This window comes from Pygocentrus nattereri, chromosome 1 (genome assembly GCF_015220715.1).
Source record: "Pygocentrus nattereri isolate fPygNat1 chromosome 1, fPygNat1.pri, whole genome shotgun sequence".
Classification (NCBI taxonomy): Eukaryota; Metazoa; Chordata; class Actinopteri; order Characiformes; family Serrasalmidae; genus Pygocentrus; species Pygocentrus nattereri.
Window position 1 is genome coordinate 22,240,634 of NC_051211.1, and position 16,098 is coordinate 22,256,731.

Sequence of the window (16,098 nt, forward strand, 5' to 3'; positions counted from 1 at the left end):
GAACACACCCACCTGCAATGTGATGCAAAGTAAACATGTACAAAGTCAAACATATTCAAAAAAGGTCAAAAATATATAACTCTGCTCTTCCTGACAAACCCATTCCCACGGTCTGTATGCCAGTTTGTGCAATGTGTCCTGTGCCCTCTTTAACATGGGCATCTTTCTGACGGCCGCCAGTCACTCAGGGTCACATAAACCCCCTGAGAATAGTTAAGAAACCATCTGTGTTTATATGGGCAAGTGAGAGTGCTTGTAAAGAAGGGAAAAATGGGGAGAGAAAGAGACTTGCTGCAGCCTTCTCCAGTCATGACATCACCTTCAAATGAACAGCTGGTCATAGGGCTGGCCTTGAGCTGACCATTTCACCATCTGCCCTTTGTGTGATATGCTTTACTGGAGTTCATAATGAGCGCAGTGATTTCACAGCAACGTACCCAGGAGTCCTGGGTAGATAGAAGAGGATGGGGAGACAACAGAACAACAGAGCTAGAGTGAGTGAGTGAGTGAGTGAGTGAGTGAGTGAGAGAGACAGACAGAGACAGACAGAGAGAGAGACAGACAGACAGACAGACAGAGAGAGAGAGAGAGAGAGAGAGAGAGAGAGAGAGAGAGAGAGAGAGAGAGAGAGAGAGAGACAGAGACAGAGACAGAGACAGAGAGAGAGAGAGAGAGAGAGAGAGAGAGAGAGAGAGAGAGAGAGAGAGAGGAAAAAAAGGGAGAAACAGGGAGACAAAGAATGAAAAAGAAAGACAGCCAGGAGTTAAACTGGAGTTTAAAAAGTGGTTGATCTCCTGACAGAGAGAATGGATGGGGCTGACATTTATTGGTAGCTTTGAAATCAACTTATTTGTTAGCTAATTACCAAGATCAAGTTATCCTATATCAGGGGTGCTCAGTCTAGGACCTGTAGATCTACCACCCTGCACAGTTTAGCTATGAGGCAATGAAGGCCTTCAGGGCATCTGAACATTGGAATCAGGTGTGTTGGATTTGAATTGAACCAAGATGCTAGCTGCAAGTATCCCAGTATTGTGGAATGACAACATTGGTTTATCCTCTCATAAACTGATTTGCTAGGCTTAAATGCCAGTCTGAAAAGGCCAATAGGTGCCAATGGTTCAGGATTCAACTTAAAATCAACAGAAGACCTTAAGCCATGGACAATGACAGCTCAACAGCACTTAAACAGTGACCGGACTGAGCAACAAATGGGCTAAAATCTATCAAAGATTAAACCTTTAGGTTTTCCTAAGAAACATGACCAGCCCTTACTTTTTTCTTCTTTATTTGCACCGTAAATAAAACTAGAAGTTATGAAGAAGGTGACAGAATTCTGTAGCTTAAATTTATCTAGAGGGTGCTGGAATGTTGTTCTGGATGGTTCTGGTCTAATTTAACCCTTGGAGATCTAGGCAGAATTAATCTGAAATGACTCACTGGTTCCTATACATGTACGTAATACTTATTTTAGGACCTAGAATGTGCACTACATGTCCAAAGAACCATTTCAAATTCAGATACAGCGGAGAGCGAGATTTTTAGTATCTTCAGCTGTGGGACGGCTGACTCAACAGGCACACTCAGTAAACAGGTTATAGATCATGCGGCTGGTTAGTGGCTGGCGTGTTTGTCAGCCAGCTGCAGCTGAGCTTACTGGAACTGGGAGGGTCTACTTGCTGATCTGGGACGAACCAAACCAAAACTGATCTTGGTCTCAACCACTCAGCGTCAGTGCACAAAGCTGGGTCCCTTCCAGCAACTTCCACCAACAGTGGAACTTCCTATATTTACTTAGTTTTCTAGGATTTGTATAATTAACCCCTCAAACCCTAAAGGCCTGTGTATAGTCCCACACTTCAGTTTCTCACTCTTATAACTACATAAGTTACATATTTGCATCGTAGTTCCTGAATAATCTTCAGATAATCTTGTTGAACAGTCTTAAGTATTATGATTCATAAGAAGCCTAGTTTAGGGGGTTTATATAGGTCATGATCATTGGTCAACATCAGGCCTGCGACAAATCAATATATAAGAGCTTGATTGATATTTGTATAGTGCTTCCCAAAGTTTAAATGGTCAGTTCAAACTCAAATGTCATGTACCTCTTCATAGAAGCTTCCATGGTTGTTTTGAGGAAAACAAGGCAACAAGCCACATATTCCCACTTATCTGACCCATGTTCCTCAAACCAATGTTCTTTTCAAAGCAAAGCATTTTTAAATAGCTTAATCTTTGTACATTGTCAGATGTTCTCTGATAGCAGTCCTGCTTACTGCTCTCCCCACCCTGCAAGTTCCAGTGTTTGGAACGTGATGTTGCTCTCTGAGGCGTTTGATTTATGAGCTTGTGCGTCCTGTGCTGCTGGAACATTCCGCCTGTTACCCTCACAGGCCAGAGCTGTGGGCATGTGGACGTGATTATGGAGAGTGCAAGGGCTTTCTCGGAATATCTGGCAGAAGAGGGTGTACTCACACCCACAGGGACGAGGGCTGTTCTGTATATAATTTCGGTATTGTGATATTGGCTGTTGCAATGCTGATATTGCAGCAGATTGCAATATGCAAACAAGCTTAACAAATGCCAATATTCTATTGTGTGCTGTAAGCATCTTGACTGATCCCAGACAATCCTAATAAGTGTTTGTCTGTCAACAGTGTTTGGTTTAGGGTTGGGACTAGAGTGAGGTTTTGGGTTGAGGTTTAGGTTTTGGGTTGGAGCCCAGGATAGCTAAATTAAGGAAAACCGAATAAATAATTCGTAAATCTACAAGGTGTTCATAGCAGATTGTTGAAATAAAGCATTATAAACAATCATTCCAACAATTAAGGCTTCACCAATTTGTTTTAATATATTGTTAGCAGCATCACAGCTGCAGAAATGGAGAAACTGACTACCCCTAGATGGAGGTGACCCTCAAGAATCTGGACAAAAAGTTGCTAAATTTGACAAGGGGGTTTTCTATCACTGTATCTGCACAGGGCCCAGAAATTAAGCGAAAGGGTGTTGATTACAAGGCATTACCGCCTATGGTATTTTGTTCATATCGTGCAGCCCTAATGAGGACCAGGGATGTAAATATGGATAATTCCAGTAACCATAAGAGTTAAAGAATTGACACTTGGTTGAGTGAGAGAGGCTGCCCCTTCAGATCAGCTAACATTTGAGCTTGCAAGAGCAGTATTCTCTTCAGTAGACAATGATATTTCAACAGGTTAGTTTGTTAAGGTAATACTGAGCAGAGAAATATCAAATTTTTCCTTATAGCTAGAATTTTTTTTCCATACTAACACCTTGACTTTAATATCAAACCCAAGGCCTTCTTTAAATGATATATAGGAAATGGGTGTGCCTTAAACCAGTAACGAGTGCAAGGAATTAGAAATATAGAATATTTATTGACTGCAACAGATTGCAGAGTAAAGAACATGCACTGTTAATAACACGCATATGGAATGTAATTTACACCGCCAATCAGCAATCTAGTTTCTTGAACAAACAAGCTCATAAGATCACTGATGCTGACAAGTCAGTATTTAGTATCAAAATTATATTAGTATATTAGTATTGACAGAATCTTTGCATATTACAATAGGCAGTAGTGAAGTAACCCTTCAGTACCACAAAAGCACTGAATTTCAATACCCAGCATAGTTCTAGCAAGTGCCAGCTATCATAATTAGTCTCAAAATCTACAGCTACCATTATCTACAGTGTCGAGGATGTGTAATTGTGCTTGGTAAAGAACATGTCTTCTGAGGATGTAAGTGATCTCTGTACTAATGTCATCACATCTTCATCAGTATAATGTTCATTTTGCATCTAAGTAGGTCTAAATTTTGAGCCGACTGATGCTTTTAATTTGAGGAAAAAAAAAAATCATATATAGCGCAACTTCAAAGCATGTCTGTACTTGGCGAATGAAGCACCCACAGAGAGATATACTGTCCTTGAGTTACTGCCTGTAGCAATGTGACCGGCTTCACATAAAAAGGACAAAAATAGTTTCAGAACACCACATGCAAACAGGACGGGACACCACCCGGGATTAAATCACCCGTCAAGAGTGTGTGTGCAAATCCAGACAAAATGCCATTACACACTTGACTCTCAGATCTTTGATCTTTATGAAGGGGTGAAAAGCAACAAGCCACTTATACAACACATATGTGCATGCCAATGTGCATGTGTGTGTCTTTTCTTTTGAAGAGGATCTGTGGGCCAGGGATTGTGGGAAAGAACAGACAGAACAAGGAGGCGGAAGGAAGGGTTGAGATGGTTGGCAGGGAAGTGCAGGCAAAAACACACAAAAACATCCACATACACACACACGGAAACACACACAGGCGTGTGAAAGGAAAATGACTCGCATCTCTTAAGGAAGTGCCTCCGCACAGAGGATACTGAGGAAAGATATGGAGGGGCAGAGTGCCAAACCCAGACACACACACACACTTCTTCACACAGGGTCTTACATGTAGCGTGTGTGTGTGTGTGTACACATGTGTCTGCAATGCTTGTGTGTGCTTCTTTGTGCAACCTGAGTACAAACTATCTAAAGTGGCTTTATGTGTTCTTTGTCTTGAGATATTCTTTTTGTGTGTCAGAGGTTGGTTTTGTGTGTGTCTCTTTGTTTTTATACAGAACAAAATGCCCTTACTTTGTAGGTAAACCACCGAAAACTCAGAATGTCAGGACCAATAAAATGCTAGTGACTTTGTTAAATGCTTCTATTTCATTAATGTTTTTATTTGTATTTTTATTTTATTTTTCTAGGGCCCATATGCTAGATTTTGCTCTTTTTGAAATCCACTTTATGCTGGTTTACCACAAAATAGTAACACACACACACACACACACACACACACACACACACACAATATTTCCAAAAGTATTCACTCATGCATCCAAATCATTGAGATTTCAGGTGTTCCAATCACTTCCATGGCCACGGGTGTATAAAACAAAGCCCAAAGGCCTGCAGACTGCTTCTACAGACAGTGAAAGAATGGGTCGCCCTCAGGAGCTTAGTGAATTCCAGCGTGGTACAGTGATCGGATGCCACCTGTGTAACAAGTCCAGTTGTGAAATTTCATCACTGCTAAATATTCCACAGTCAACTGTCAGTAGTATTATAACAAGTGGAAGTGATTGGGAACGACAGCAACTCAGCCACAAAGTGGTCGGCCACGTAAAATGACAGAGCGGGATCAGCGGATGCTGAGGGGCATAGTGCACAGAGGTCGCCAACTTTCTACAGAGTCAATCACTACCGACCTCCAGACTTCATGTGGCCTTCAGATTAGCTCAAGAACAGCGTAGAGAGCTTCATGAAATGGGTTTCCACGGTCGAGCAGCTGCATCCATCACCAAGCGCAATGCAAAGCGCTGAATGCAGTGGTATAAAGTACCGCCACTGAAATCTAGAGCAATGGAGACGTGTTCTCTGAAGTGATGAATCACACTTCTCCATCTGGCAATCCGATGGACGAGTCTGGGTTTGTGGATTGCCAGGAGAATGGTACTTGTCTGACTGCATTGTGCCAAGTGGGACAGGGGCAACAGAAGACTGGGAAAGTTGAGGAATGCTCAAAAAACACCTGTTTGAACATTCCACAGGTGAACAGGTTAAATGGAAACAGGTGAGTGTCATGATTGGGTATGAAGGGAGCATCCCTGAAAGGCTCAGTCTTTTACAAGCAAGGATGGGGCGAGGATCACCACTTTGTGAACAGTTGGTGTAGTGTAGTGGTTGGTGTAGTGTAGGGGTGTAGCAAATAGTCCAACAGTTTAAGAACGTTTCTCAACGTGCAATTGCAAAATTTAGGGATTTCATCATCTACAGTCCATAATATCCTCAGAAGATTCAGAGAATCTGGAGAAATCTCTGCAAGTAAGCGGCAAGGAAGAAAACCAACATTGAATGCCCGTGACCTTCGATCCCTCAGGCGGCACTGCATTAAAAACCGTCATCATTCTGTAACGGATATTACCATATGGGCTCAGGAGCACTTCAGAAAACCACTGTCAGTGAACACAGTTCGTCGCTCCATCTACAAGTGCAAGTTAAAACTCTGCCATGCAAAGTGAAAGCCATATATCAACAATACCCAGAAACGCCACCGGCTTCTCTGTGCCCGAGCTCATCTGAGATGGACTGACACAAAGTGGAAAAGTGTCTTGTGGTCTGACGAATCCACATTTCACATTGTTTTTGGAAATCATGGACGTCATGTCCTCTGGGCCAAAGAGGAAAAGGACTGTCCGGATTGTTATCAGTGCAAAGTTCAAAAGCCAGCATCTCTGATGGTATGGGGGAGTGTTAGTGCCCATGGCATGGGTAACTTGCACATCTGTGAAGGCACCATTAATGCTGAAAGGTACATGCAGGTACATGCCATCCAAGCAACGTCTTTTTCAGGGACATCCCTGCTTATTTCAGCAAAATGATGCCAAGCCACATTCTGCACGTGTTACAACAGCGTGGCTTTGTAGTAAAAGAGTGCGGGTACTAGACTGGCCTGCCTGCAGTCCAGACCTGTCTCCCATTGAAAATGTGTGGCACATTATGACGCGCAAAATACAACAACGGAAACCCCGGACTGTTGAACAAGTGAAGTTGTACATCAAGCAAGAATGGGAAAGAATTCCACCTACAAAGCTTCAACAATTAGTGTCCTCAGTTCCCAAACACTTATTGGGTGTTGTTAAAAGGAAAGATGATGTAACACAGTGGTAAACAACATTGAATATAGGTTGAAAAGGATTTGCCAATCATCATATTCTGTTTTTATTTATGTTTTACACAACGTCCCAACTTCAACTGGAATTGGGGTTGTATTATAGTCATTGTGAATCTCGGTTTCTATGACCACTATAAAGACAACTTTGTCTACAACAAACTATGTTATATCAAAACACTCTGAATGACTGTGTCATAAACAGGTTGAATTCTCCTTTAATTTCCTTGCTTTGAAACTTTAGCTTTGAAACTTCAGTTTAGTAAAAGCCAATAATGCACCACAAAGAATATTCTTAGTCGTGACAAACTGAAATTTAGGACACAATCTGAACCAAAAAGCATTTTGTTTTTAAATAAAACAGTAAATATGTTTCTGCACTAACATAATAACAGTGACACTGCTTCAAAGGTGATTACTGCCATGTTGTGAAGAGAACTGACTAGAGGTCCAATTTAAACAGTTTGCTAAATAACATTACAAGTTGTAGAATTCGTTAATATAATAGTCCATGGCTTCCCAAAGACATCTAGAGCTGAACTGATGTGTGCAACCACAATAATGCCCCGCAGGGGGCGTTATGAGCATGTCACTTCAGCGTTTATCCAGCTTTAAATTTTCACCAAATCTAAACATCTTTCTGGCAATGTTTTTAAAAACTGAAATGTTCATATGAAATATTATGTTTGCTTAGATTCAGGTGGGCCTTCTGGGGGCTTTTCCCCTACACATTAAAAGAAGAGAAATAATGAAAAATAAAATAAATTTGAACAATATTTCTTTTCAGGACTTTGTAAGATCTGCTGTTTATTTTCATTTACTCAATACGACCCTGAAACAACAAATCTGTCAGTAGAGAACGGTCTAATCAAAACTATTCATTTCTCCACAATAAATTATCGACCAATATTGTTGCTTACCAGAATTTTTAGTTATTCAAAACTAGTATTGTTAACAAAATTAGGACGCATCTGTCAAGACCTCTTACATGGATTATATGAGATGTACGTACAATACATATGAGATGGATGCCCCCATGCTCTGACAAGGTTTAAAAACAAATGTGCATGTGTGTGTTTGCGTGTGTGGAAATGCACTTATGAAAAGACAGACAGCCTAAGCCACGTACTGTGTGATAACCTTTGTCAGCATCATTGTGTAATCTCTGAAACGTAAGTTGGAAGCCAAAGGCAACATAGGCAGTAATTATCCTCCAAAGCCAGGGGCACTGTGAACGCTTCTGACAATCTAAGCACTTCTAAATGATAAAAAGAGTTTTAACATCTAAATCCTAATACATACTAACAGTCTTACACACAGACACACACACACAAACACTTATCAGGAATACAGCCTTCTCACAGCTCTGATCCCAGCTCCAGACACTATTTGTTTTGCCATTTCTCTTGCCAAGTAAATAATCTGCAGTACTCTCACAAACACAAACGCAAAAAAAAAAAACAAAAAAAAAAAAAACACACATTTACACATAGTATATCAACTGCAAGCAGAGACTGAGGTGTGACCAGTTCCAATAGCGTGAAGCATAGCCACTCTTCTGGCCACCCTAGTTAAACAAAGTTAGACAGTCAGTCATCATCTATTAAGCAGGCACCAGCGAAATCCTTTACTACCAGCACTGGTTGAACAACTTAATATTTACTAGACAACTAGCAGTCATACCCACAAAAAAAGGCCTGTTCTGGGCATTGGGGTTGGTTCTAGCAGATGTTGGGATTTGAGGTGTGCGATGCGCACAGCAGAAGAGTTTTTGTTGTATTTCAGTTAGTTCAGCCTCAGGCACTCTGCCCACTGAAGTACACAGATTGTCTGATGTAAACCGCATGTTAGAATCACCCAGCAGTCAGAATCTCACCATTCACAGAGAATTTAAATTGGCTCCTGTCCATGCACTGTCCGGAGTGAGGTAGAGGATGAATGAAGAAACATTCATTTTAAAGAAACATTCCCATTTTAAATTGTTATTTCAGAATTGTGTTTGAAACCTTAAGTAGCTAGTAAGAGAGACATCCCTGTGCATTTGCCCAGCAGTTCCCAAAGTTTGTGTTTGCTTCGCTGAATAGTCCAAGACTGGATGTTTTGCATGTCCATCAAATGTCCCATTCCTAAAGCAGTTCCCTAAAGCTACGCAGTCTGGCTTACAAGCCTATATTTCAGTGAAGTCTTACATAGTTTGCAATGCAATTGGTTTCATTTTTTGGAGTATGTCTGTATTATTAAAGCACTTTGGGCTGCGTGTTTAACAGAAAGACTGATTGTTATTCTCTCTTCCTGCCTATTCATTGCAGTTTTACCACTGCTGTATTTCTGGAACTGTCCTCGGTCTTCAACTAGTGATTACTTCCCGTGAGACTTGATGCCTATGCAAGTATATTACTTAGCCATCTAGTAAGGCTTGTTGTGATGTGTATGATGGCCAATTTTCTTGCCATGCCCTGTAAATATAGCATCCTTTGTCCAGCACATATTGCTGATAAAAAGTTGTGCATGTTTGTATTCAAGCCTAATAAGATAGTGGTAGTAAGAAGTAGTCATGTTTTTCACAAAGCATAACTAACTGTCATGTGCAGAGCAGAGGTATTGATGTAAACATGCCTTTAAAATGATGTTTACTGTAACTGGCTATTTCTTTCTAAGTACTGAAAAAACTACTGACTTTTCTGTTGTTCTTGCCTGTTTGGCTTTTATTTATAACACTGAAGTAATATCATAATCAGTGAGATTATTTTTCCAGAAGCTAATAAATAAAGGAATCCTGTTACAAATTGTGAAAGCAGTAACATGAAAAGAAACAATCCCATCTGGATAGAGAAAAAGACTGAATTTGCGATGTGTGTGACTCTTACGTGTGCATCTGCAGGTTGTGGCAGAGATGCTGGGCTTAGTGTTGGTGATCCTGCTGGACTGCACAGTTCGGGGAATGGGTTGGGGATGGCCGGCAGCGATGCTGGCCGCACCTGCTGCTCCTCCTCCTGTAGACGCCTGCCAAACAGCAGTCACAACCAACTGTTAAAGCCCATTCTGCGTTATGTTCTCTTTGGTTTATTTCTGAAGTACACTACAGGCCAATCGTTGCAACAACTATAAAAATAAAAAATGTACACTTGAGCTTTAAAACATAATCAGACATGTTTTAAACACATTTATAAGGTTTTTGACTAAATGTCTGCAGCAACAGTGTATAATAGATTTTATTGCCTCCAGCAGAGTCTCCTGCAGTTTTATTGTAGCTCTTATCATATCCAACTCTCTCTCACAGTCAAATATTCATTAAAGTGTAGAAAATTAAGAGTATATAAAGATTTAAAGAGCGGTTAATGTGACTATTTCTGTAGAACACAGTAGAACTGAGGTCTTCAAATTGAGACACTGTATCCAGATTAAGGTCTTGGATCCTGTGATCAGGATAAAACTAGGTATAAAACTAGGCGGCCAATCAGTTACGTCAACAGTATAGTGCACCATCAGTTACAAGTTCCACGATTGCAAACTTGACTTAAGTTTGGATTGTCACAATGACAAAACAAAAATGTTCCCATCATAACTAATAAAGCTATCTATAGCAGCTGCAGGCAGGAGAGCAAAGAGTGGTGCAACATGGGGGTTTTGACAGACACAATGCTTCTATTTTTAATGCGCCGCATCACTCTGACAAAAAGAATGAGGAGAATCTCATCCATGAAGTGAAGAAAATGAGGGATCTGTACGACCCAACAAACTGATCATTTCCATATATGTTGTGGGAAAAAAAAACAAGATATAATTTCATCTCAGATGGCTTTAAATAAACAAAAAATAAATAATTACAATAATGTTACTTATATTAGAAATGCATGTTTGTTTATTATTACTTTATTGTTTATTTACATGCATCTTAAGAAGTAGTTTATTTTCCTTTTTTTCCTCTCAGTTTTTTTTTTACCCTCTCTAGTTTCCAAAACTCGAACCCCAAATCACTGATAAAAAAAGGAAATTATTTATTTTACTTTGGTGTAAAATTTGGTCTTATCATATATTATTTGGGCATTATTATGTAATAGCAATGAGCCACTCAAGGATGAGTGTTAGTGATTTTGCCACAGTTAAGGGGAGTTAGGCTCCAAAAGCACGGCCTTATTGCTTTATTCTGCTCTGAAGTAAAATGAGAATCTGAAATAATTCTGAAAAGGAATATACTTCTGTACCACCACACAGCAGTCTCTGCTTAACGCATTAGTATGACTCTGAACAGCAGTGGTGGATGAGAGAGACAAAGGAGATTTAGAAAAACGGCAACATGTAAAAGATACGCATCATAATGAGCCGCTCTACATGTTGGCCTTCTGTTCTCTCTCTCTCTCTCTCTCTCCGCCTGCAGTCTCACTTTGTCTCTCCTTCTTTTCTTTTCAGACACAGAGTCCTCTTCAGTTCAACTGCAAGTGACATCTCTCAGTTTCTCTCTAATACAGAGAGAATATATGAATGAAGCTGGGAGGCTGAAAACTTTTAAGCAGCTCCCTCCCTCCTAAGAGGAGAGGAATGAGCGCGCGAGAGAGCGGGTTCATGAACTTGCGTGGTGTTACTGCGAGTTCAGCAGACAGCCTCACAGCCAATGGCGGCTCAACCTGCATCCGCGTGCTTTGATCTAGATCAGTAAGACTGGGAATAAACGCAGGCCTGCTGCGGCGCAGCCAGAGCCATACAAAGAAACCGAGAAAATGATTTTTTTTCTGAAAGAGTGAAGCGTAACGTAGGGGGGTTTGACGCCTGGAGTTCACGGCCGAGTCAGAGCAGGAGAGAGGCACGTGTGTGTGCGCGTGTGTTGAGTCGGAAACCTTTGCGTGAACCCGTCTCGGTGCTTATGGGTGTAACACCCCGCTGTCAGCAAAAGTGAAAAAGAGAGCAGACAGAGAAAGAGAGAGAGAGAACTGAAAGGTGATGAGCAGAACAGCTCATTATGACACGCGGCTCAGGAAGGATTTGTATGAGGGTGATGGATCGAGGGAGGGAGGAAAGCTGGGGTCTTCAAAAGGTAACTAGTTTATAACCCACCCCAGAGCACTGAAGCAGCTCAAACTGAACAACACAAAACCTTTCTGTGAGGCTGCTCCAGAATTTCATCATCATGTATACTGAGTACATTTCATAAAACTAGGGCTGTAACTGACAACTATTTCTATATATGTCTAAAGTCTACAGATGATCATTCAATTCAATGACTCATCAAATCCTTATGTTATGCAAATCATTATGCAAATACAATGCTGACTTTGGTCATGTTAATATTTTCAGTTTTCACAAATGATAGACAAGCAATATATGGAGTTGAAATAAATTAAGCTTTGGGGGGAGGACCATGCCTGAAACCCCTCTTCCTTCCAATCTAATACCCTATAAATTCCCATCTATACCTTCTGTTTCCTGTGACTGTTTTTGCAGTTCCCACCCAGAACCCAGGTCCTCTCTGTTCCTCAGTCCTATGCCAGTTCTAACACTAATAACTTTGGATAACCAGTCGTTCTCTGATGTCAAGGACACTGGATTTTGTGGCACACATTGGATACAGTATATTACATCCTATAATCATTTAAGTTTATTTCATGTAAACTATCATAATGTTGTCAGCTTTTTTTTTTTTGGTCTCGCTTTTCAGCGCTCAAATTTTGTGCATCACAGCTTGCAACAGCCTCTCTCCACCTTTAGAACATCAACATCCCAACCTCAAATTTCCACTTTTCTCAAACATGAGCATGCAGTGTGCCACTGGTATTACTGATCTGCATTCCTTGGTCAAATATTTGACACAAGTTATTTAATGTCTCAGAAAAAAACAGATAAAAACAGATAAAAAATACACAACCTTCATTTATAGGGCACTTTCCAATCGGAAGTGGCTGTCCAAAACCCTAACCCCTAATATCAACTTGTAAAAATAGCCATGTAGTTTGCCTTTACAAACATTTACAAAAGAATTTGTCATTCTAAAGAGCTTGAGCATGACTGAGTGTCTTACTGTAATAGGATGCCATTGCAACAAGTCTGTTGGTGAAATTTCTTCCCTCCACAAATCACTTGTGAGTGGTATTATTGAAAAGTGGAAGTGTTTAATAACTACAACAACTTGGTACCAAGTGGCAGACCATGTAAAGTTACAGAGTGGGGACATGCACTGCTGACTAAATAACTGCAGAGTTTCAAACCTCCTCTGGCATTAACATCTGCACAAAACTACGTGCTGGGAGCTTCACGACATGGGTTTCCATGGCTGAACAGCTGCATGTAAGCCTTACATCACCAAGCACAATGCCAAGCATCAGATGGAGTGGTGCAAAGCATGGTTCCGCTAGACAGTGGAAACATATTCTGTGCAGTGTCAAACCAAGCTTCTCTATCTGCCAGTCTGATGGACAAATTTGGTTTCAGCGAATAACGTTACCTTCCTGACTGCATTGTACCAACAAAGTTGTAACAAAGTTGTGAACTTTGTTGGAGGAGGTATAATGCTATGGGGTTGTTTTTCCCTTAGTTCCAGTGAAGGAAAATCATAATGCTTCAGTATACCAAGACATTTTGGACAATTATATGCTTCCAACTTTGTGGATGACCCTTTTCTGTTGCAGCATGACTGAGCCCCAGTGCACAAAGTAAAGTCCATAAAGGCATGGCTGGGTGAGTTTGGTATGGAAGAGCTTGACTGGCCTGCACAAACGGCCCTAACCTCAAACCCATGAAACAACTTCGGGATGAAGTAGAGAAGAGAAGAAGTCATTTCGTCCAACATCAGCGTCTCAAAAATGCTCTTCTGGATGAATGGGCTAAAATTCATACCGTAGCTCTGTAAAGTCTTGTAGAAAGCTTCCCAGAAGAGTTAAAGCTACAAAGGGGGACCAACTCCCTATTATTGCCTATGGATTTAGAACTGGACATCATAAAAGCTCTTCTAGGTGTAATGTGTAGGTGTCCCAGTACTTTTGTGCATGTAGTGTAAATGTGTCCCAAAGTCTAACATTGGTGTATAACATTAAGAAATGGAATTACCAAAAAACATATTGTTTTTTGTAATTAAGTAAACTTGAGTGTTTTAATGAAAAACATGATTTTATTTGTGTACAACTGTGCAAAGCTGTGTTTGCTAGTCATGTACTCAGTAACAAATCAGTTAAAAGTGTCACTACTATAACATTTGGTAATTTAGTTTTAGTAGTGTTATTATTGTTTTGTTAGTGACAAAATGGAATGTTCAATTACTTACTTTAATAAAAAACACATAAATAGATTCACTCAAAGCAAAAGGATTTCAGCCTAAGGTCCAAGTTAGTTAAAAGAAAAAACAAACAAACCACAGTATATATGCAGAACATATGCATGACCCCCCAACCTAACAAGATAAAATAAAATATGAGTGCATGTGTGTTACCTAACAGCCAGTATGTGCATGGGTTGTGAGCGGCGGATGTTCTGGGCAGGGGAGTGAGGGGCGGCCACTCGGCTGCTCGGAGGACGCAGGAGCGGAGGTGCTCTGTTGCCCTGGAGACCGTTCCCGTGGCCATTGTGCAGGAGTGGGGTGGAGTCAGAGTGCTGGGTTTTGCACATAGAGTAGAGGCTCTCGTAGGGCGAAAGGGAGGTCATGTCATTCACCAAAGCCTCCAAATCTACATCATCATCTGGAGGGAGGGAGGGAGGGAGAGAGTGAGAACAAATACCTCATTTCATTCACCATGTCATTGAGCAGAGCGCCTACTGTCTCCCTGTTCACCTCTACTTTCACCCTTCGTACTTTCAGAATCAAGCCCAGTCATTAGTGTGTGTAAGAAGGGTATTTTAAAAGGTGAGCTGACCCTCAGGCCACAGAAGCCTGTGACAAAAGCAGAAAACAAATTCAGGCAGCTGATCTACTGATCATGAACCTATCAGAGGAAAGCTTTGACAAAGAACACAGCATTTGCCACCGTATGTACTCGATTTAACTCAATAAAAAAAAAAATCCTTTAAATTTACCTTGTCAATATATCAGCAGCGAGTTAGATTGTAATTTGCATGATGATAGTGCATATTTTAAATCCTACTGCTCTCTCCCACAGAAACAGCCTGTTGGATATAACCATTTATGTGCCTATTTTGCCACACAGTGTGTGTGTGTGTGTGTGTGTGTGTGTGTGTGTGTGTGTGTGTGTGTGTGTGTGTGTGTGTGTGTGTGTGTGTGTGTGTGATATATATCGCTTGTTGTTGTTGTAAGAAAAACCTCATACCTTCAAAATGATAACTTTACAGGTGAAGGCAAAAACCTGCTTTACTTTTAATGTAAAGTTTTTTCAAAGTAATTTTGGGCTATTTCTTTTGGTCCATTCTTCAGTAACAGGCATTTTCAAATTATGTCAAAAACTGAAAAACAACAAAAATCGAGATAGGATGTTTTCATATCTATCTATCCATCTATCTACACACACACACACACACAAACACACACACACACAAACACACACAGACACACACAGACACACACACACACACATATATATAATCAGTAGATTACTCAATTACTCTTGTAATCAGTAGTGACAGCCTCAATATAGAGGTATGCTTTTTCATGACCAACACAACTGTAAAGATGGAGCTTAGTAATGCTTTCAGACGTATTACTGGAATTAAAGGAATTGTTCAAGGAATAGTTTAGCCATACTTGCTCAAGCTGCTCTTAATGAATGGAAACTAGTAAGCGCTCATAAGCTTGACAGAATTTGAAAAACATCAGGAAGAATTCACTATCATTCTTTGTTAGCAATATTAGCACTATTGACTGAGCCATTCCTTTAAAATATGCACATGCAGAATGCTCTCTCTCAGACTCAACCAGGCACACAGGCACATATATGTTGCTTGAACACACCATATAGTTAGATAGTTTGAAATTCAGAGTGAAAACCTGTTCAACTAAACTGAAGTCATTTTCACTCTTACAGACTCCGAGGTTAACACGTTAAAAGTTGTGATCAAGTTCCACCACTAGGTGTCAGCGGTTAACTAACTGACAGAGATGAACAATTTATCAACACATGTATCAACACACAATGTATTCTTTTCATTCCAGTTGAGCCATGAAACTGATTTTACACGTCCAAGAGTTTTGATTCTATGAGCAGCTCATTTCCTATGACAGGAAAAAGATATGACTTCTTTATTCTCTTCATTCTATTCAGACCAGCACAACACACCACCACCATGTCAGTGTTACTGCAGTGCTGAGAATGATCCACCACTCAATGATCCACCACTCTGTGAGGGTCCATGGGGCTCCTGACCACTGAAGAACAGGGTAAAATGGGGCTAACAAAGTATCAGAGAAACAGATGGACTA

At 40.6% G+C, this 16,098-nt stretch overlaps 1 protein-coding gene across 2 annotated transcripts in view; it reads right to left on the bottom strand.

The window, feature by feature from the left end:
* Positions 1 to 16,098, bottom strand: part of grb10a (growth factor receptor-bound protein 10a) — an 81,968-nt gene that overhangs the window by 36,897 nt on the left and 28,973 nt on the right. For both annotated transcript variants that reach the window (XM_017720052.2, XM_017720053.2), the window contains 2 exons: positions 14,161 to 14,407; positions 9,611 to 9,746 (listed from right to left, as the gene is read on the bottom strand). In XM_017720052.2, the coding sequence (XP_017575541.1) occupies positions 9,611 to 9,746; positions 14,161 to 14,407 (383 nt within the window). The remainder of the gene's footprint in view (positions 1 to 9,610; positions 9,747 to 14,160; positions 14,408 to 16,098) is intronic.